At 44.6% G+C, this 23,848-nt stretch overlaps 1 protein-coding gene across 1 annotated transcript; it reads right to left on the bottom strand.

Annotated features, from left to right (window-relative positions):
- Positions 1 to 214: 214 nt before the first annotated feature.
- On the bottom strand, positions 215 to 3,117 carry LOC147963311 (uncharacterized). The gene is made up of 2 exons (XM_087528055.1): positions 1,700 to 3,117; positions 215 to 540 (listed from the first exon to the last, which is right to left on the bottom strand). Exons 1-2 carry the CDS (start codon positions 3,022 to 3,024, stop codon positions 528 to 530), a joined length of 1,338 nt encoding a protein of 445 aa, XP_087384181.1. The 5' UTR covers positions 3,025 to 3,117; the 3' UTR covers positions 215 to 527.
- Between the last annotated feature and the right edge of the window lie 20,731 nt (positions 3,118 to 23,848).

Genomic DNA, 23,848 nt, shown 5'->3' with positions numbered 1-23,848 from the left:
CTTACTAAACTCCTTATTACTGAGCCTCGCGCGCTGGCTACAGAAGAAGCAACAGCCAAGGAACTTCTGCATTACCAAGCACAGCGGCAATGCCAGTACCGATGTACATATGGTCTGTGACAACAGCCAGGCTAGTAATGCATGCAGCAAAATGCAGACATTATGGTTCAGAGAATGCATATGCTAACATTCTAGTTCAGAGAATACATATATGTTCAGAGAAGGCATGCAGCAAAATTCAGAAAATTGAATTCCTTCCTGCGAAGCACGTTTCAAACTGGATGACAAGTAGCACATCAAGGCAGGCAGCTGCTGCTTTTACCCCCAAAGAAAAGAAAATAACACAGTGAACCACATAGCTCTTTCGGAGTCTCCAATTCATGCAAGGACAAGAAAAAGTAGCAAACCCAGTGTACTGCATTACTTAAGCCTAAAGATTAAAAGATGGACCAGTTGATTGATGCAGCTCAGCTCATCCTTGATGGCACCCCAGCAGCTCCCTAGCTCATAACTGATACGGCTGTTCTTCACATGGCATCTCTGTTCCAAATGAAAAGGATAAAAAAAGAACAAGGATCGATTAGATGGAAGGTAACCATGTAACACATGATCAAGAAAATCAACAAAACAAGTAGTAGTACGACAGCAACCAAATGCTATGTGGCACTCAATGATACAATTGCTCACGCAATTCAGATTAAATGCTCTGCTATCCCAAACCAGCATAAAGTTTCCTTGTATGGCATGAACAGTGAAGCAAACACAGGTCATGGAAGGCAAAGGTCACCAAAGTATCGTGTTTTCAGACTGGAGTATATACCCTTGGCATGCAGGACGAAAGTATCTTTATAATGATATTATCTGAATCGCACAACATGCAGCAGCACAAGTGTCCCAGCGTAAACTACATGATCAAGAGTTAAGCTCTATGTGAACAGTATCATGCTTAACGATGGAGAAATCGACAGCTGATTATGTATCACAATACATTCTATCAGAAACAAGTACTAAAAATCTCATACAGAGAAACTCAAGTCAAGGTTCACAGTTCAAAGGCAGCTTACTCGTGATGGCTGACGGAAGTTCAGATGATGTATTAATTATGACTGACAAATGGATATGCGAGAAATAAACTTCCTTTCTTCCAATTTCTAGTCCCTCCCTCTCTAATTTACCTTAAATATCCACATTGGCATACTAACTCACTGGCCATTACCCACATGGATGGGACACCATCATTATTCAATGGAACACCCGAAAGTTTCTCCTCTATGGTAACCCAAATAAACAACTTCAGTCATGAGTTGTGAGTAGTGAGTACATGATTTTTTTTTGTAGTGTTTATAAATCATCTTATGGGTATTAAAAGCATCTCGAAGGGTGCATAAGTAGTATTACTAAAATATCCTAGAATAATCAATCACATACTTAACACTATTCCAAAATTGTACCGAACAGTACTATGGTTGATGAACCATAAACAGAAGCAATGGAAGATGGCCAGTGTGGGAGTGCCAATTGTTTGCACAACCAATCAATTATGATGATGCATTAAAGCTACCAATTTCAGCTTGAAAGCACGTGGCAAAACAAAGCAGCAACATATATATAAAGGAGAGATTAACATTATGCACATTGCAAAGCTTTGTAACCTCAACAAGAGCACTACACACACCATATAAAGGTGCAAAAGGCAAACCTTGCAGGACCATCCTTGAGCGCAGGAAATGCTGGAGGCCAGATCATCATAACAGGATAGATATCGCCCAAATATGCACCCTCTTCTGTCACCTCATAGACTTTACGCAGTGTCCTGCACTTAACATCCAAGTGGAGTGCGCATCGACCCATCTCCAAGAACACAAACTCAGCATTGTCCCCCACACTTTTTATTTGGAGAGAAGCATAACCTAGCATATTCAAACTAGCTAACATCTCGCGCAAACAAATAGTGTCCACTAGCAACCAGTCGTCTCCCTTGTGTAGCCAGAGGCGAATTTGAAGCCCCTTGACATGGATGAGGTATATACCAGCGGCATCAGCAGCACGTGCCAAGCTGGTACTTTGCTTGCCAATGCCGCCACGATCCACCCCTTGTGGGAGCTGAATTTTGGAGAAACTCAAGGACGTCAAATCCAAGACACTAATTTCACTCCGGGCAACTACTATATAGATCTTATTGCCAACGAGCACGGGTTCTGCATCCAGCCGATTACGATCAAGCTGGTCGTCGAGGGCCAAATTATGATGCATGCACCAGACACCCTCCTGCAACATATATACCTGTACCTCATGTTTCCTCTCCCTGGTACACGGCACCAACAAATACAAGTAAGACAAGCTGCCATCTTCTTCTTCTTCCGTGAGGATTTTAGAGTAAGCATGTTCAAACAAACTCTGGATTTTGGGGCCTGGGGATGGGCGTGGTGGGAGGAAGGTGACGCCTTTCTCAGGGAACAACAGGTTGTGCACGCCAAGTGTGGATCCGCTTCCGTGCTTGCGGTGCTCGATGAGGAGGGTGCCGTTCCGGCACTCAATGATGCGAGTCGACGTGCCGTCGTCCCTCCGGTAGCTACCCAAGCTGGAGCTTACGCGGCAGACCACCGCGTCGAGCTCCGGAGGCAGAGGCAGCATCGGCACGAAGTGCTCGGCGGTCGGCCTCGCAAACCCATCCTGCTCGATGACGTGGAAGCCGAGGAGGCGGGGCGGGTGGAGCTCGCGGAAACGGCGGAGAAACTTGCGGTCGGATGCGTGGTGGCGCCAGCGCCTGCAGACGGCGGCGGCGCGGACGAGCGTGGTGGGGAGGCCGACGCGGAGGAGGATCTCGGCGAGGAGGTTGTCGTCGTCGAGCACCTTGGATACGGCCGCCGCCGCCGGCGTCGTCGTCGTCTCGCCCTCCACTTTGGCGGCGCGGACGAGCACGGTGGAGAAGCCCACGCGGAGGAGGGTCTCGGCAAGGAATTCGTCGTCGTCGAGCACCTTGGATGCCGCCGCCGGCGGCGGCTGCGGCAGATCGCCCTCCATTTCTGCCGGAGTTGGCTAGGGTTTCGGTGGGGTTTGGGAAAGGGGATCGAGAAATGCTCCAGGCTGAGCAGGAGGTGCAGGAAGGGGAAGAAATAGCCAGCCTGGGCCTGGGCTGTCAGTTAAGGCCCATCAAAGCCCTAGCAGAGGTACTGCAATGTTTTTTATACTAAAAAAGACTTGAAAAAAAGAGAGGAAGTGCTGCAATGAACTATAGCTGTTATATATCATCCTGAAATTTTACTCTCAAAATCAACGTCCTGAAATTTGGTTAAAGATAATGTTTGAGAAAAGCATGTGTTTTGTGTTTGATGATTGTTGGAAACCACTTGTAACATCTAATTACGCTTGATTCTTGCAGGTCGAAAATTCAGACACAAAGACACGGTTGAATAGCAGCGCAACAAATTTCATTGAATTTGTGAAAACATATATGTTAAACCAAGAAAAGACTGATACAGCAGGTGATGGGAGCTAGGGGGAGGCCGCCGCCTTGAAGTAGGGTCTCTATAGAGGCGTCGACAGTCCATGTACATTGCACAGAACATGGGCATGATCATGGGGCAGCTAAGCAATACAGACATCTCTAAAGAGCACATTGGCTCCAGAATGCCGAGTAGGCAAAAGCTTTCTATCGAGTAAGAGTATCAGCAAGAATTCAGATTACCGACTGTATAATGTAAAGCTATAAGCATGTGACAATTATAGAGGATCGTTGGTCGTGTTCTTGACAATGATGGAGAGCCAACACTACTAGGAGAAAGCTTATAGATAGAATATTAGCAGTAGCGCGGGATTACTTGTCAGCGCTACTGCTACTTAGTGGTAGCGCGGGGGAGAACCGGCGCTACAGGTTGTGACGTAGCAGTAGCGCACGAGGCAACGCTACTGCTAAGTGGTCCCATTGCCACCGGCCGGGGCTACCCGTAGTGGTCCCATTGTCTCAAAAAACATTTAACCATTCGCAATTTATAAAGCAAGGATAATCGTACACGAGTCAAACAACAACCAGTACTCCACAACCGTCCTCATGTCATCTGCTACGTTGGCGAGATGCCGTAGATCTTGGTAAAAAGATTGACCCGCATCGAGAAAACGTTCGCGATGGAGGTCGAGAGGGGTGGGGACACAACCATCAGGGAAGTCAAGTTGAAGTTCCACGCCATGGAAGGCTTCCTGCCGGCTGAGCAGCGCCTCATCTTCTCCGGAAAGCGGAGGTGTGAGAGCGAGACCCTCACCGAATGCGGCGTCTCATTCCCTGCCGACGACTACCTAACGTCGCTACTCCTGTATCTTTTTGATGAAATGCTGACTGAGCAGCTTTTCATTGGACTTGGTAGAAGAGGATTGTTTTTTTGTTACATCAGAAGGGTTACAAAGGGAGTATCCCACCGCACACCTAAGGAAAGGTTTCTCTAGCTAATTAATCTAGCTCTCTAGGTCTATGAATCAGCATTGTGATCTTGGTCTTGTCGGCAGCCGTCCATTGCTCGATGTTTTCCTTGATGCGGGACATCACCTGATCAACAGTTGAGACCTTGTTGTCGAACATACGCGCATTCCTTTCCTTCCAAGTGTGTGACCATACGATTTGGACCAGCGAGGTCCAATCTTTGTGGTAGGTCTCAATGGCGGAGCTATGTACAAGTGTGAGGGGGGGGGGGCGCCCCCCTTTTTCCTTTTCTTCTCCGACCTCTCCTACTTGGACAAGGAAAGGGGGGGAGTCCTACTCCCGGTAGGAGTAGGACTCCTCCTGCGCGCCTCCTCTAGGCCGGCCGCACCCCCCCCCCTTGGATCCTTTATATACGGAGGCAAGGGGGCACCCTAGTACACACAAGTTGATCCTCGTGATCGTTCCTTAGCCGTGTGCGGTGCCCCCTGCCACCATATTCCACCTCGGTCATATCGTTGCAGTGCTTAGGCGAAGCCCTGCGTCGGTAGAACATCATCATCGTCACCACGCCGTTGTGCTGACGGAACTCATCCCCGAAGCTTTGCTGGATCGGAGCCCGGGGAGCGTCATCGAGCTGTACGTGTGCTAAGAACTCGGAGGTGCCGGAGTAACGGTGCTTGGATCGGTCGGACCGGGAAGACGTACGACTACTTCCTCTACGTTGCGTCAACGCTTCCGCGTCGGTCTATGAGGGTACGTAGACAACACTCTCCCCTCTCGTTGCTATGCATCACCATGATCTTGCATGTGCGTAGGAAAATTTTGAAATTACTACGTTTCCCAACAGTGGCATCCGAGCCTAGGTTTTATGGTTTGATGTTATATGCACGAGTAGAACACAAGTGAGTTGTGGGCGATATAAGTCATACTGCCTACCAGCATGTCATACTTTGGTTCGGCAGTATTGTTGGATGAAGCGACCCGGACCGACATTACGCGTACGCTTACGCGAGACCGGTTCTCCCGACGTGCTTTGCACATAGGTGGCTTGCGGGTGACTATTTCTCCAACTTTAGTTGAACCGAGTGTGGCTACGCCCGGTCCTTGCGAAGGTTAAAACGGCATCAACTTGACAAACTATCGTTGTGGTTTTCATGCGTAGGTAAGATTGGTTCTTGCTTAAGCCCGTAGCAACCACGTAAAACTTGCAACAAACAAAGTAGAGGACGTCTAACTTGTTTTTGCAGGGCATGTTGTGATGTGATATGGTCAAGACATGATGCTGATTTTATTGTATGAGATGATCATGTTTTGTAACCGGGTTATCGGCAACTGGCAGGAGCCATATGGTTGTCGCTTTATTGTATGCAATGCAATCGCGCTGTAATGCTTTACTTTATCACTAAGCGGTAGCGATAGTCGTGGAAGCATAAAATTGGCGAGACGACAACGATGCTACGATGGAGATCAAGGTGTCGTGCCGGTGACGATGGTGATCATGACGGTGCTTCGGAGATGGAGATCACAGGAACAAGATGATGATGGCCATATCATATCACTTATATTGATTGCATGTGATGTTTATCTTTTATGCATCTTATCTTGCTTTGATTGACGGTAGCATTATAAGATGATCTCTCACTAAAATTATCAAGAAGTGTTCTCCCTAAGTATGCACCGTTGCGAAAGTTCTTCGTGTTGAGACACCACGTGATGATCGGGTGTGATAGGCTCTACGTTCAAATACAACGGGTGCAAAACAGTTGCACACGCGGAATACTCAGGTTATACTTGACGAGCCAAGCATATACAGATATGGTCTCGGAACACGGAGACCGAAAGGTCGAGCGTGAATCATATAGTAGATATGATCAACATAGTGATGTTCACCAATGAAACTACTCCATCTCACGTGATGATCGGACATGGTTTAGTTGATTTGGATCACGTGATCACTTAGAGGATTAGAGGGATGTCTATCTAAGTGGGAGTTCTTAAGTAATATGATTAAATTGAACTTAAATTTATCATGAACTTAGTCCTGGTAGTATTTTGCAAATTATGTTGTAGATCAATAGCTCGCGTTGTTGCTTCTCTGTGTTTATTTTGATATGTTCCTAGAGTAAATTGTGTTGAAAGATGTTAGTAGCAATGATACATATTGGATCCGTGATCTGAGGTTTATCCTCATTGCTGCACAGAAGAATTATGTACTTGATGCACCGCTAGGTGACAGACCTATTGTAGGAGCAGATGCGGACGTTATGAACATTTGGCTAGCTCAATATGATGACTACTTGATAGTTTAGTGCACCATGCTTAATGGCTTAGAATCGGGACTTCAAAGACGTTTTGAACGTCATGGACCATATGAGATGTTCCAGGAGTTGAAGTTAATATTTCAAGCAAATACCCGAGTTGAGAGATGTGAAGTCTCCAACAAGTTCTATAGCTAAAAGATGGAGGAGAATCGCTCAACTAGTGAGCATGTGCTCAGATTGTCTGGGTACTACAATTGCTTGAATCAAGTGGGAGTTAATCTTCTAGATAAGATAGTGATTGACAGAATTCTCTAGTCACCATCACCAAGTTAGTAGAACTTCGTGATGAACTATGATATGCAAGGGATAACGGAAACAACTCCCAAGCTCTTCGTGATGCTGAAATCAACGAAGGTAGAAATCAAGAAAAACATCAAGTGTTGATGGTTGATAAGACCACTAGTTTCAAGAAAAGGGCAAAGGGAAGAAGGGGAACTTCAAGAAGAACAGCAAGCAAGTTGGTGCTCAAGTGAAGAAGCCCAAGTCTGATCCTAAGCCTGAGACTAAGTGCTTCTACTGCAAAGGGACTGGTCACTGGAAGCGGAACTGCCCAAGTATTTGGCGGATAAGAAGGATGGCAAAGTAAACATAAGTATATTTGATATACATGTTATTGATGTGTACTTTACTAGTGTTTATAGCAACCCCTCAGTATTTGATACTAGTTCAGTTGCTAAGATTAGTAACTCGAAACGGGAGTTGCAGAATAAACAGAGACTAGTTAAGGGTGAAGTGACGATGTGTGTTGGAAGTGGTTCCAAGTTTGATATGATCATCATCGCACACTCCCTATAATTTCGGGATTAGTGTTGAACCTAAATAAGTGTTATTTGGTGTTTGCGTTGAGCATGAATATGATTTGATCATGTTTATTGTAATACGGTTATTCATTTAAGTAAGAGAATAAATTATTGTTCTGTTTACATGAATAAAACCTTATATGGTTACACACCCAATGAAAATAGTTCGTTGGATCTCAATCATAGTGATACACATAATCATAATATTGAAACCAAAAGATGCGAAGTTAATAATGATAGTGCAACTTATTTGTGGCACTGCCGTTTAGGTCATATTGGTGTAAAGCGCATGAAGAAACTCCATGCTGATGGGCTTTTGGAATCACTTGATTATGAATCAGTTGATGCTTGAGAACCATGCCTCATGGGCAAGATGACTAAGACTCTGTTCTTCGGAACAATGGAGCGAGCAACAGATTTGTTGGAAATCATACATACTGATATATGTGGTCCGATGAATATTGAGGCTCGCGACAGGTATCATTATTTTCTGATCTTCACAGATGATTTGAGCAGATATGAGTATATCTACTTGATGAAACATAAGTCTGAAACATTTGAAAAGTTCAAAGAATTTCAGAGTGAAGTGAAAAATCATCGTAACAAGAAAATAAAGTTTTTACGATCTGATCGTAGAGAAGAGTATTTGAGTTACGAGAAGGGTATACAATAGATCTGGTACACAGCATGACATACTTTATAGAACCTATGGCCAAGGCATAGGGAATGAGTTTCATTCTCTTTCTATCTTATGCCGTGGTCGGGCTTTGAGTCTTACTCAACTTCACACCTTGTAATACAGGCAAGAACTCTTTCTTTGACTGCTCCATTTTGAACTACTTCAAAATCTTGTCAAGGTATGTACTCATTGAAAAAAAACTTATCAAGCGTCTTGATCTATCTCTATAGATTTTGAAGCTCAATATGTAAGCAGCTTCACCGAAGTCTTTCTTTGAAAAACTCCTTTCAAACACTCCTTTATGCTTTACAGAATAATTCTACATTATTTTTGATCAACAATATGTCATTCACATATACTTATCAGAAATGCTGTAGTGCTCTCACTCACTTTCTTGTAAATACAGGCTTCACCGCAAGTCTGTATAAAACTATATGCTTTGATCAACTCATCAAAGTGTATATTCCAACTCCGAGATGATTGCACCAGTCCACAGATGGATCCACTAGTGCAGAACCGGGCAATAGCACCGGTTCGTAAGGTCCTTTAGTGTCGGTTTAGGAACCGGCACTATTATTTCGGCACTAAAGGCCCCCCCTTTAGTACCGGTTCAGCACGAACCGGTGCTAAAGGGAAACCACGTGGCACGAGCCAGCTCCGGGGGCCGGGAGCCCTTTAGTAACACCAACCGGTACTAAAATGTTTGGGGGGGTTTTTGGTTTTATGATTTTTTTCATTTAATTTTGTGTTTTCCATTTTAATTCTTTTTCGTTTGCTGGTATTTTACGGTACTACACATTGTACACGTTATGCACATATATATATAAATAGAATTTATAGTAGAACCAATCATATATATATATATCATCAATGTCTCACAAACCACCATATTAATTTACACATACACACATGTATAGCTATATACAATTTCTCCTACATATGCATGTTGCCTTCGGAGCCAGTGGCATTAGCCTAATTGGTGCCTTCGGAGCACGATGACAATTGGAAGTGGTTCATGACCTGGTCGATGGGGGCGGTAGCGGGTAATAGTATTCTCCCTTCGGATTTAGACCTGGTCGAGTAAAAATCCCGCTATTTCCTCTTGAAGTGCTTCTATGCGCTCCGTTTCTAGGAGCTTGTCCCGCACCTCTTTGAACTGTTAAGAAGGAGATCAATATGCATGTGTATTAGTTGTGTGACTAGATATCGATAATGGTGTAAAAATTGTGAATAGTGTTCTAACAAGCGTACCCAATCCTGTCTTTGAGATCTGCTCCTTTCGGACGCCATCATGCGAATGTTCTCGCAAACGCAGTATGCACACAGATTAGTCCCCTGCGCCTGCTTCAGGGCCTTTATTACGAGAATGGAATTTAATTTGATCAGATAATAATTAATCAAGCATGATAATTAAAGAGATGGCAGCTAGCTAGCTAGCTAGTACTACTTAATTACTTACCTTGGATCGAAACCATTTCAGTTGTGGTTTCCATTCGCCTTCCATGACGCTGATGAACCTTGCCCAAGCCCTGCCCGCTGACAAAGAAAATGAATAAAGGGGTTATTAAATAGTTCATATCATGAAATGACGAACTAAATAGGCTGAGATATATAGTTATAAATAATGATTGAAATTACCTGTTGACTATCCCATACAAGATGTTGTAGTCACTTTTTGCTTTGAGTAGCGAGTCCAGTATTTCAATTGTTCCGGCGTCAACTTTAATGATACACAAGATCCAGTGAAATCTGCATGCACACACGTTTGCATGTCTTAATTAAGCGGGCATATGTAAGCAAAAACATGTAGCTAGCTAGTAGGAAAAAACAGAGAATTTGTAGTACAAGAAAGTGTGACTCACTCGAAGTTGTAAGGAAGTAGTATATCTTCATTGTATTTGAGGCGCTTCAAGAACTCTAGCATGCTGTCCTCTACCTGCTTTTCATAATACTTGCTCATTTTCCATGTGTATTGATTAACGGTGTTTGGGTCAATGAACCCAATGCCATAGCGTCCACCTTTTCTCATTTCATACATCTTCATCCTGCATAATACCACAGAAAAGAATATAGTGAGGATAATTACAGGTAATGATTGATCAAAAGGATCACTACAGCTAGCTTGAGACTTAAATTACAGAAAGAAATCACTTACAGACAATAGCAACTGACGATAGATTTGTCGAGTGCGTCTTGATTGTATAACTGAAACAGTTCAGAATACTCAACGGTCACAGCATTCTCATGGTAGTAATGATCCTTCTTGACTTGCACCATGAGGGACTCTCGATCGGATCTCTTGGTAATGTCCATGTACCATTGATGCAATTCATACATTCTTGTTGGGAGCTTCTTGACATCTTCTGGCTCGACCAAAGGTTGGCCCCGGACATATTTCCGTTTTATTTCCTCCTCTGTAATCCTAGGCATGTCCTCGATCTCGAGGAGTTGTCCAACAGTGATCTTGAGTTCTTCAGCCTGCATTATATGCTCCTGGGTTATTACCACATCGCCCACCTCGGGAACGTAAACTGTTTGGCCACAATAATATTGGGCGTGCGTACTGTCACGTGTTGTTGGCGGCACAACAAGCGGGGGGATCGATTGCGCCGCCTGTTCTCCCATCTGGGCAACGGTTTTCCCGCATTTTTCGACAACTGCTTCTTGTTTGCTAGAGCTCGAGCTCGCCTCCTTCTGTAGACGTTGTCGATGTAACTTCCTGATGTGGCGCTCATAGTCTGTGTCAACAGGCTTAGGAGCTGGTGGTTGAGCCATACGAATGAAGTGGTCAACTACTTCCACAGGCACTTTCTCCCTTGGCGGCGGTGGCGGTTTCGGTCCAAAATGGGCGTCGACTTCTGCCCGCACTATGGCATTGGTTTGCTCCTCGGTCCTGTCGTAAGCCCTCACAGGAAGAGGAGTAGTGAGGTTTGGACCATATTTATATCGCTTGCCTCCGCCTGTACTTCCTGTACTATGACCTCGACTGGTACCACTACGCACCATAGCTGCGGGGTGTCTCTTCTGCGATTGCTGATGCGGCGGAGACGGCTGACGGGGCTGAGTTGGACGAGGAGGAGTGGCATGAAGCTGTGCCGGACTTGGAGGAGGAGTGGCCTGAGGTTGTGCCGGACTTGGAGGAGGAGTGGACGTCTGACGCTGTGTCGGACTTGGAGGAGGAGTGGCCTGACACTTTGCCGGACTTGGAGGAGGAGGAGTGGCCTCACGCGTTGGTGGACTTGGAGGAGCGGGAGTCTGCTGACTCGGTGGCGGACTTCGACGAGGAGTCGGGTGACGCGGTGTCGGTGGCCTTCGAAAAATGATGCAATCCTTTCTCCATAGGATGATACAATGTTTGGCATCTCCGAGTGTGTGCTCCTCGTCACCTCCAGGAATGTCAAGCTCTAGCCCCGAATATTGGTCCACCACCTCATCAACCAAGACACGAGGATAGCCCGCTGGAATCGGGTTGCAATGGAAGGTTGCCTCGGGGGAATTTGAAAAAGCAACGGCGTCCGCCACCTTCATGGATATGTTCTTCATTTTGAAGTGTAGCTCGCAGTTAGTGTTCTCCGTGATGTCATCCACGGGGTATCTATCCAGCACTACTGCGTCGCCCGGGGCGGAACCCACGCTGCTTCTCGGCATGGATGGGGCGGTGGTATCCAATGCTGGATCATCCACTAGCTGCTGCAGCTGCTGAGACCCCCTTTGCTGGCTAAGTGAGTCAATCTGCTCCTGCTGCCGCTGGAATTTAGCTGCCAATTCCGCTTGACTTGCTTCTAGGCCTTGAAGGCGTTCATAGTCCCGCTTCCTCTGCTCCTCCTCCATCTTCCTCTTCTTGTCCTCCGCAATCTTCTTTCTCGCACGGGTTCTGTAGTCGGTGTTCCAGTCCGAAAACCCCTCATACCATGGAAGAGCGCCCTTGCCTCGTGTTCTTCCCGGGTGTTCAGGATTTCCCAGGGCACGCGTAAGCTCGTCGTTCTCTCTGTTGGGCTGGAACACCCCCGATCGAGCCTCTTCTATTGCAACAAGTAGCCCATCGTCGGCTCCGTTCAGACATGCCTTCGTCGAAACATTGCCTGTCTTCGGGTCCAACTCCCCCCCATGCGCATAGAACCAAGTCCTGCACCTGGGGGGGCCAGCTCTTAGTAACTGGAGTGACACTTGCATCCTCCATCTCTTTCTCAGACTTATCCCACTTAGGCATTGCCACCGCGTAGCCACCTGGCCCCAGCTTATGGAACTTATCCTTTTTTCGGCATTGGCCTTGTTTATTCTCGACCATTCCTTAGCTAATTCTGAATCCTTGAATTTCACGAAATCGTCCCAATGAGCACTTTGATTCTCTAGTATCCCCTCGAATACTGGAGTCTTCCTTCCTCCCTTGACGTACTTCTCCCACGTCATTCTCTTGTGGTTCTTGAATGCAACCGCCATCTTCCTAAAAGCAGCGTCCTTGACTTTCCGCACATCTGCTTCTGTGATATTATCTGGTAGGGTGAAATGTTCCATGAGAGTATCCCAAAGCAGTTTTTTTTGATTCTCATCGACAAAAGTAACATCTGGACGTGGCTTTGCTGGCTTTCTCCATTCTTGAAGGGAGATCGGGAGTTGGTCCCTCACAAGAACTCCGCACTGACGAACGAACTTGTCCGCAATCTTCTTAGGCGCTAATGGTTCGCCATTAGGTTTGAATGCCTCGATATTGTACTTTACGCCCTCCTTCAACTTTTTGTTCGGGCCTCGTTTCGTCCTTTTGCTCGATCCGGATGGCTGAAAGAAGAAAGATCGATTCGTTAATATATCTTCAACTCATTTAAAACATGCGATGATCACCAGATTCCTGCTTATATAAATATATATACCTCGCCGGTGTTTGTTGTTTCAGGATCAACATGTTCTTCGTCGTAGTTCATGACTTCATCTTCTCGGTCGTCGCGATCGAATATCATATCACCCTCTCCGGTGTTGTTTAGAAATTCGGAGCCGTCAAAATCTTCTTCATTCTGATCATCATCTGGCCCGCGTATGATATCGAACATGGTCTGTTCTCTCTCTCTGTCGGTATTGTCCGCCATAGCTTTTATTTAACTATGCCAAAAGAAATATAAAACAATTTAGTATAATCTCGAATAATAGATATAATCTCGAATACATCGTCTCGATTAATAGATATAATCTCGAATACATCGTCTCGAATAATAGATTTAATCTCGAATACGTCGTCTCGAATAATAGATATAATCTCGTCGAATACATCGTCTCAAATAATATATATAATCTCGAATAAATCATCTCGAATATTATATATCGAATACATCACTAGCTAGCTAGCTAGCTAATAAAGATCGAATACTAGAGAGTAATCTAGGCGGTGGACAACCAAAGTGAAGGAACCATCACTGGATCATAGCTTGGGTGATCTCCCCAAAGAACCTGCCAGGTATTGGAGAACCTGACGTCCATAGCAGCCATGTAGCGATGGACGTGCTCGTCCTCCTCCCTGACACGGCGACGTACCACCTCCGGCGGGGCCGGCTCCCTCCGCACCGAAAGTGGCCCACGCGAATGCCACCAAAGGAGATGAGGGTCGACGACGGGACCCGGGGCCGGGTTCCTCACCAAGCGTCGCGCCCCTGAAGGTAGCACCTCCCAGTGCCAGCCCGGCGGAGCCCAGTCCCGGACATGGGTCCTCTGAAGCAGGACGTCGTCGCGGACGTGTCGACGGCGAGGATGCGGGCCGGGCATCGTCGACAACAAAATACTATATGCCGCAAAAGTAAAGTAACATTTTTTAAATGATGGATTGTGATGATTTCATATATGCAAATTCTAAATTTTATAACTAAAAATATAAGAAACTAAAAAAACATCGATCATCGTCTAACAATTTGAAATTAATCTAATTCATCTAGCTAGCTAAAACTAACATTTCCAAAATTTCTAACATTTCTATACAACTAACATTTCTATAACATTTGACATTATATATATTATAACTAACATTTCTACATACTATTTGACATTAATCTAATCTAATTAATTAATTCATCTAAAACTTTGTATGAAAAACAGAAAAACAGAAAAAACTAAAAGCTAAAAACAGAAAAATTGTGTGTGTGTGTGCGCGTCTAGTGTGTGTGTGTGCATGTTGTGTGTGTGTGTGTGTGCGCTACGGTCGGCGCCGGTGCCGGCGCCGATGTGCGCTACGATCGATTGGAGGGAGGAGAGGGGCCGGGGAAGGGGCTCACAGCGCGCGCGGGCAAGGTCGAGGCGACGGCGACGGCGAGGCGAGGTCGATCCAAAGGTGACGGCGACAGCAAAGCGAGGGGATCGGCGACCGGGACGGCGACGGGGGTGCCGCGGAGTCGACGGGGACGACGCGACGAGGACGGGGGCGTCGCGGAGTCGACGGGGACGGCGCGACGGGGGCGGCGATGGCGCGGGACGGGGTGGCAGAGAGAAGTGGGAGATGAGAAACTGAAAATTTTCGAAGTGTTTCTTATATAGGGGACACCTTTGTACCGGTTGGAGCCACCAACCGGTACTAAAGGTCTGTTTTGGCTAGCCCAAGCGGCGGGAAGCGACCCCCTTTAGTACCGGGTGGTGGCTCCAACCGGTACTAAAGGCCCCCCCTTTAATACCGGTTGGTGCCACGACCCGGTACTAAAGGGGGTGCGCTGCCAGGCGAGGGGCGCAGAAGTTTAGTCCCACCTCGCTAGCCGAAGGGCGCTTACACCTGCTTATAAGCCCCGCCGCCGCTGCTGTCTCGAGCTCCTCTCTAAAGCAGGCCTTCTGGGCCTACCTCTGCTACTCTGCCTTGTGGGGCCTATTGGGCTTGCGGGCCTGCATCCTGGCCCAACCACAGGTTGGGTTTCTAGTCGTATGCAGGCCGCTGTGGCCTGGTAGGTGGGCTTTTTTCATTTAGTATTTCTTTTCTGCTTTATTTATTTTGTTTTATTTATTTTTAGTTGTTTTTTGCTGTATTTAGAGTTTCTTTGTGAATATTTTTGATAGTTTTTAGAAACTTTCAGTTAGTGCCGGTAGTTTTTAAATTTGAATAGTTTAAATTTTGAATTATTTGAAATTTGTGTGAATCACTAGTTTGTGAATAACTTAACTTTAAAAATACATTTTTCAGTGATTCTTTTTTCTTATGTTTAATATTAGTGTGTTTTATCATTATATTCAATTTGGTAATACTTAAGTTATTTAAAAAATGAAATGCCTTTGTAACGGATGAGTTTTTGTCCGAAACCCTGATACTTCGAAACAGATTGTCCATTTTGTACACGAAGTGCATCCAATTTTTGCGGTAACCCTCTCTACTTTTTTGCACATGCTATGTGGGTGAAATTATGATACCATGCCAACTTTCATCCTTTTCTGAGTTCATTTGAAATGCTTTTCAATTTCAGGGTCATTTAGCTGAAAAAATCAGTAAATGCATGAAAGAATTTGCTTGCACATAAAATTTCTTCGCGTTTCAAATGCCAAAACACATAACTAGCTACCCTAACTATTACAGAGATTCCCTCCTGGGTGTGAAACACAGAAGAAAGTGATGATAGTTAAGCCGATCACATCCCAGATCTTTGGGTGTGAAACTTTTTCTTCGCGTGTGTCCCTTTGCGTCGTAGCCATGGAAAATCTTCATCATTTAACGGGATGCTCGGGTCAATATTCACTGTGAATGGAGCAATTTCATCAAACTTTTCATAATCTTCTGACTTGTCTGTCTTGTCATCCACTCCCACGATGTTTCTCTTCCCAGAAAGAACTATGTGCCGGTTTGGCTCATCGTACGATGCATTCGCTTCCTTATCTTTTCTTTTTCTTGGCTTGGTAGACATGTCCTTCACATAGAAAACCTGTGCCACATCATTGGCTAGGACGAATGGTTCGTCTGCATACGCAAGATTGTTGAGATCCACTGTTGTCATTCCGTACTGCGGGTCTTCCGTTACCCCGCCTCGTGTCATATTGACCCATTTGCACCGAAACAAAGGGACCTTCAAACCACGTCGATAGTCAAGTTCCCATATGTCCTGTATATAACCATAATATGTTTCCTTTCCCGTCTTGGTTTCTGCATCAAAGCGGACACCACTGTTTTGGTTGGTGCTCTTCTTATCTTGGGCGATCGTGTAAAATGTATTACCATTTATCTCGTACCCTTTGAAAGTCATTATATTCAAAGATGGTAACTGGGACAGCAAGTACAGGTCATCTTCAATAGAGGTGTCATGCATGGTACGTGCTTGCAACCAGCTGGCGAAACTCCTGGTTTGTTCACGTGTAATCCAGTCATCAGACCGCTCCGGGTGTTTGGAGCATAGCAAATTCTTGTGTTCATCCATATACGGAGCCACCAAGGCGGAATTCTGTAGAACTGTGTAGTGTGCTTCAGTGAGAGAATGTCCGTCCATACATATTATTTGTTCCCCTCCTAGCGTGCCTTTTCCATCCAGTCTGCCCTTATGCCGCGATTCAGGAACACCAATCGGCTTAAGGTCAGAAATAAAGTCAATACAAAACTCAATGACCTCCTCATTTTGACGGCCCTTGGAGATGCTTCCTTCTGGCCTAGCACGGTTATGAACATATTTCTTTAAGACTCCCATGAACCTCTAAAAGGGGAACATATTGTGTAGAAATACAGGACCCAAAACGTTAATCTCTTCGCATAGGTGAACTAGGACGTGCGTCATGATGTTGAAGAAGGATGGTGGGAACACCAGCTCGAAACTGACAAGACATTACACCAAATCATTCTGTAACCTTGGTATGATTTCTGGATCGATTACCTTCTGAGAGATTGCATTGAGAAATGCACATAGCTTCACAATGGCTAATCGAACGTTTTTCGGTAGAAGCCCCCTCAATGCAACCGGAAGCAGTTGCGTCATAATCACGTGGCAGTCATGAGACTTTAGGTTCTGGAACTTTTTCTCTGCCATGTTTATTATTCCCTTTATATTCGACGAGAAGCCAGACGGTACCTTAATACTGAGCAGGCATTCAAAGAAGATTTCCTTCTCTTCTTTGGTAAGAGCGTAGCTTGCATGACCCTGATGTGTGCCGTCTTTTCCGTGCATACGTTGCTGGTCCTCCCGTGCTTCGGGTGTATCTTTTGTCTTCCCATACACACCCAAGAAGCCAAGCAGGGTCACACAAAGATTCTTCGTCACGTGCATCACGTCGATTGCGGAGCGGACCTCGAGGTCTTTCCAATAGGGCAGGTCCCAAAATATAGATTTCTTCTTCCACATGGGTGAGCGTCCGTCAGCGTCATTCGGAACAGGTTGTCCACCAGGACCCTTTCCAAAGACCACCTTCAAATCCTTGACCATATCATGTACATCAGCACCAGTACGGTGGCGAGGCTTCGTCCAGTGATCCGCCTCACCTTTGAAATGCTTGCCTTTCTTTCTTACGGGATGCCTGCTCAGAAGAAATCGACGATGTCCCAGGTACACATTCTTCTTAGCCAAATATATACTGTCGGTATCGTCCAAACAGTGCGTGCATGCGCGGTATCCCTTGTTTGTCTGTCCTGAAAGGTTACTGAGAGCAGGCCAATCATTGATGGTCACGAACAGCAACGCCTTTAGGTCAAATTCTTCCCCCATGTGCTCATCCCACACACGTACACCTGTTCCATTCCACAGTTGTAAGAGTTCTTCAACTAATGGCCTTAGGTACACATCAATGTCGTTGCCGGGTTGCTTAGGGCCTTGGATGAGCACTGGCATCATAATGAATTTCCGCTTCATGCACAACCAAGGAGGAAGGTTATACAAACATAGAGTCACAGGCCAGGTGCTATGGTTGCTGCTCTGCTCCCCAAAAGGATTAATGCCATCTGCGCTTAGACCAAACCATACGCTCCTTGCGTCATCTGCAAACTCCTTCCCGTACTTTCTTTCAATTTTTCTCCACTACGACCCGTCAGCGGGTACTCTCAACTTTCCGTCTTTCTTACGGTCTTCTCTGTGCCATCGCATCGCCTTGGCATGCTCTTTGTTTTGGAACAAACGTTTCAACCGTGGTATTATAGGAGCATACCACATCACGTTGGCAGGAATCTTCTTCCTGGGGCGCCGGCCCTCGACATCACCAGGGTCATCGTGGCAGATCTTATAGCGCAATGCACCACATACCGGGCAAGCGTTCAAATCCTCGTACTCACCGCGGTAGAGGATGCAATCATTAGGGCATGCATGTATCTTCTGCACCTCTAACCCTAGAGGGCAGATAGCCTTCTTTGCTTCATACGTACTCTCGGGCAATTCGTTGTCCTTTGGAAGCATATCCTTTATCATTACCAGCAACTTTCCAAATCCCTTGTCAGATACACCATTCTCTGCCTTCCATTGCAGCAATTCCAGTGTGGTGCCCAGCTTTTTCTTGTCACCCACGCAATTCGGGTACAACAATTTTTTGTGATCCTCTAACATGCGCTGCAACTTCTTCTTCTCCAAATCACTTGCGCAGTTTCTCTTTGCATCGGCAATGGCCCGACCTAGATCATCATCGGGCTCATCTGATGCCTCTTCTTCAGCTTCTTCCCGCATTGCCGGCTCAGCTTCTTCCCGCATTACCGGCTCAGCTTCTTCCCCCATTGTTGTATCATCGTATTCAGGGAACCCATGGCCAGGATAGCTGTCGTCGTCCTCTTCTTCTTCATTGTCTTCCATCATAACCCCTCTTTCTCCGTGCTTGGTCCAAACATTATAATGGGGCATGAAACCGGACTTAAATAGGTGGACGTGAATGGTTCTTGACGTAGAGTAATTGTGACCATTCTTACAGCGAGCACATGGACATGGCATAAAACCATCCGCCCGCTTGTTTGCCTCAGCCGCAAGCAGAAAAGTATGCACGCCCTCAACGAACTGGGGAGAGCATCGGTCATCGTACATCCATTGCCGGCTCATCTTCATTACACAACACCGAATAGACCAAATTAATACAAGTTCATACAATTAATACAAGTTCATACATAAAGTTCATACAACACTTAAATGCAACAAACAAAAAACTCTCTAGCTAAAGCATTTAAATGCAACAACAAATATGATCAAGATCGCAACTAAGGTAACAATGGATCCAACAGCATAATGATACCAAGCCTCACTATCGATGGCATATTTTCTAATCTTTCTGATCTTCAAGCGCATTTTCTCCATCTTGATCTTCTGATCATCGACGACATCGGCAACATGCAACTCCAATTCCATCTTCTCCCCCTCAATTCTTTTCAATTTTTCTTTCAAGTACTCGTTTTCTCTTTCAACTAAATTTAACCTCTCGGCAATAGGGTCGGTTGGAATTTCCGGTTCACATACCTCCTAGAAAAAATTTCTATGTCAACTTGATGGGCATAATTTGTCATAAACACGAAATGCAACTAGTTTTAAAAGAGAATATACATACCACATCCGAATCATAACAAGGACTAGGGCTGACGGGGACGGATATCAAAACCATGGCACTATATGTATAACAAACAACGTACGGGTAAGATAATTATACGAGTAACTATATATCCAAATCACACAAACATCAATTTTTATATAAAATTTCATGAACAAGAGGCTCACCACAAGGTGGTGCCGGCAACGGGACGGTGCGGGCGATCGATGGTGGCTACGATGGAGATTTAGAAGGCACTAAGTAAACCACACCTACATATGCAAACTAAGTGTTATTTTTGACCTCAAATTGCATATAAATCAAATACTAGCACATATATATATCCTCCCAAATTACTGAACTCACAAATTAATCACTATATAAACCAATGCAAGAGCTAATCTAGCAATGAGAGATGAAAGGACAAAGTTGCTAACCTTTGTGATCATTTGAATGGATGAGGGCCTTCAAATCTTGACAAATTTTGGGCAAATTTTGTGATGAACTCGAGAGGAAGAAGGGAAGAACAGAGGAGAGGGAGAGGGGAAAGGGGGAAGAACAGAGTGCTGGTGGACAAAGGGTTTATATAGGACGACCTTTAGTACCGGTTCGTGGCACGAACCGGTACTAAAGGGGCTGGAGGGGCCCCATTCTGACAACATCCTGCCACCACTCTCATTAGTACCGGTTCGTGGCACGAACCGGTGCTAAAGGTTCGCCACGAACCGGTACTAATGAAAGCGGCCCGGCTAGCCGTTGGAACCGGCACTAATGTATACATTAGTGCCGGCTCAAATACAAAGCGGCACTAATGTGCTTCACGTTTGACCCTTTTTCTACTAGTGATCGCTGGAGCTTGCACATTTTGTTAGCACCTTTCGAATTGACAAAACCTTCTGGTTGCATCATATACAACTCTTTAATAAATCCATTAAGGAATGCAGTTTTGTTTATCCATTTGCCAGATTTCATAAAATGTGGCAATTACTAACATGATTCGGACAGACTCAAGCATAGATACGAGTGAGAAGCTCTCATCATAGTCAACACCTTGAACTTGTCGAAAAACTTTTGCGACAACTCTAGCTTTGTAGATAGTAACACTACTATCAGCGTCCGTCTTCCTCTTGAAGATCCATTTATTCTCAATTGCTTGCCGATCATCGGGCAAGTCAACCAAAGTCCAAACTTTGTTCTCATACATGGATCATATCTCAGATTTCATGGCCTCAAACCATTTCGCGGAATCTGGGCTCATCATCGCTTCCTCATAGTTCGCAAGTTCGTCATGGTCTAGTAACTTGACTTCCAGAACAGGATTACCGTACCACTCTGGTGCGGATCTCACTCTGGTTTACCTACGAGATTCGGTAGTAACTTGATCTGAAGTTACATGATCATCATCATTAGCTTCCTCACTAATTGGTGTAGTAGTCACAAGAACAGATTTTTGTGATGAACTACTTTCCAATAAGGGAGAAGGTACAATTACCTTATCAAGTTTCTACTTTCCTCCCACTCACTTCTTTCGAGAGAAACTACTTCTCTAGAAAGGATCCATTCTTAGCAACGAATGTCTTGCCTTCGGATCTGTGATATAAGGTGTACCCAACTGTCTCCTTTGGGTATCCTATGAAGACATATTTCTCCGATTTGGTTTTGAGCTTATCAGGATGAAACCTTTTCATATAAGCATCACAATCCCAAACTTTAAGAAACGACAACTTTGGTTTCTTGCCAAACCACAGTTCAGATTGTGTCGTCTCAACGGACTTAGACGGTGCCCTTTTAAACGTAAATGCAGCTGTCTTTAATGCATAACCCCAAAACGATAGTGGTAAATCGGTAAGAAACATCATAGGTCGCACCATATCTAATAAAGTACGGTTATGACGTTCGGACACACCATTACATTGTGGTGTTCCAGGTGGCGTGAGTAGTGAAACTATTTCACATTGTTTTTAACTGAAGGCCAAACTCGTAACTCAAACACTCTTCTCTACGATCAGATCGTAAAAACTTTATTTTCTTGTTACGATGATTTTTCACTTCACTCTGAAATTCTTTGAACTTTTCAAATGTTTCAGACTTATGTTTCATCAAGTAGATATACTCATATCTGCTCAAATCATCTGTGAAGATCAGAAAATAATGATACCTGTCGCGAGCCTCAATATTCATCGGACCACATATATCAGTATGTATGATTTCCAACAAATCTGTTGCTCGCTCCATTGTTCCGAAGAACAGAGTCTTAGTCATCTTGCCCATGAGGCATGGTTCTCAAGCATCAACTGATTCATAATCAAGTGATTCCAAAAGCCCATCAGCATGGAGTTTCTTCATGCGCTTTACACCAATATGACCTAAACGGCAGTGCCACAAATAAGTTGCACTATCATTATTAACTTCGCATCTTTTGGTTTCAATATTATGATTATGTGTATCACTATGATTGAGATCCAACGAACTATTTTCATTGGGTGTGTAACCATATAAGGTTTTATTCATGTAAACAGAACAATAATTTATTCTCTTACTTAAATGAATAACCGTATTACAATAAACATGATCAAATCATATTCATGCTCAACGCAAACACCAAATAACACTTATTTAGGTTCAACACTAATCCCGAAATTATAGGGAGTGTGCGATGATGATCATATCAAACTTGGAACCACTTCCAACACACATCGTCACTTCACCCTTAACTAGTCTCTGTTTATTCTGCAACTCCCGTTTCGAGTTACTAATCTTAGCAACTGAACTAGTATCAAATACTGAGGGGTTGCTATAAACACTAGTAAAGTACACATCAATAACATGTATATCAAATATACTTATGTTCACTTTGCCATCCTTCTTATCCGCCAATCACTTGGGGTAGTTCCGCTTCCAGTGACCAGTCCCTTTGCAGTAGAAGCACTTAGTCTCAGGCTTAGGACCAGACTTGGGCTTCTTCACTTGAGTAGCAACTTGCTTGCTGTTCTTCTTGAAGTTCCCCTTCTTCCCTCTGCCCTTTTCTTGAAACTAGTGATCTTGTCAACCATCAACACTTGATGTTTTTCTTGATTTCTACCTTCGTTGATTTCAGCATCACGAAGAGCTTGGGAGTTGTTTCCGTTATCCCTTGCATATTATAATTCATCACGAAGTTCTACTAACTTGGTGATGGTGACTAAAGAATTCTGTCAATCACTATTTTATCTGGAAGATTAACTCCCACTTGATTCAAGCGATTGTAGTACCCAGACAATCTGAGCACATGCTCACTAGTTGAGCGATTCTCCTCCATCTTTTAGCTATAGAACTTGTTGGAGACTTCATATCTCTCAACTCGGGTATTTGCTTGAAATATTAACTTCAACTCCTGGAACATCTCATATGGTCCATGACGTTCAAAATGTCTTTGAAGTCCCGATTCTAAGCCGTTAAGCATGGTGCACTAAACTATCAAGTAGTCATCATATTGAGCTAGCCAAACGTTCATAACGTCTGCATCTGCTCCTGCAATAGGTCTGTCACCTAGCGGTGCATCAAGGACATAATTCTTCTGTGCAGCAATGAGGATAAACCTCAGATCACGGATCCAATCCGCATCATTGCTACTAACATCTTTCAACACAATTTTCTCTAGGAACATATCAAAATAAACACAGGGAAGCAACAACGCGAGCTATTGATCTACAACATAATTTGCAAAATACTACCAGGACTAAGTTCATGATAAATTTAAGTTCAATTTAATCATATTACTTAAGAACTCCCACTTAGATAGACATCCCTCTAATCCTCTAAGTTATCACGTGATCCATATCAACTAAACCATGTCCGATCATCACGTGAGATGGAGTAATTTCAATGGTGAACATCACTATGTTGATAATATCTACTATATGATTCACGCTCGACCTTTCGGTCTCCGTGTTCCGAGGCCATATCTGCATATGCTTGGCTCGTCAAGTATAACCTGAGTATTCCGCGTGTGCAACTGTTTTGCACCCGTTGTATTTGAACGTAGAGCCTATCACACCCGATCATCACGTGGTGTCTCAGCACGAAGAACTTTCGCAATGGTGCATACTCAGGGAGAACACTTCTTGATAATTTTAGTGAGGGATCATCTTAAAATGCTACCGTCAATCAAAGCAAGATAAGATGCATAAAAGATAAACATCACATGCAATCAATATAAGTGATATGATATGGC

This window comes from Triticum urartu, chromosome 6A (assembly GCF_056163025.1).
Source record: "Triticum urartu cultivar PI428250 chromosome 6A, HENAU_Tu73, whole genome shotgun sequence".
NCBI classification, from domain to species: Eukaryota; Viridiplantae; Streptophyta; class Magnoliopsida; order Poales; family Poaceae; genus Triticum; species Triticum urartu.
The sequence above is the reverse complement of the archived record's forward strand: the minus strand, read 5'-3'. Positions and strand labels throughout refer to the sequence as shown.

Coding starts and splice junctions, on each gene's coding strand:
- LOC147963311 (XM_087528055.1), bottom strand. CDS start 3,024: ATGGAGGGCGATCTGCCGCAGCCGCCGCCGGCGGCGGCATCCAAGGTG.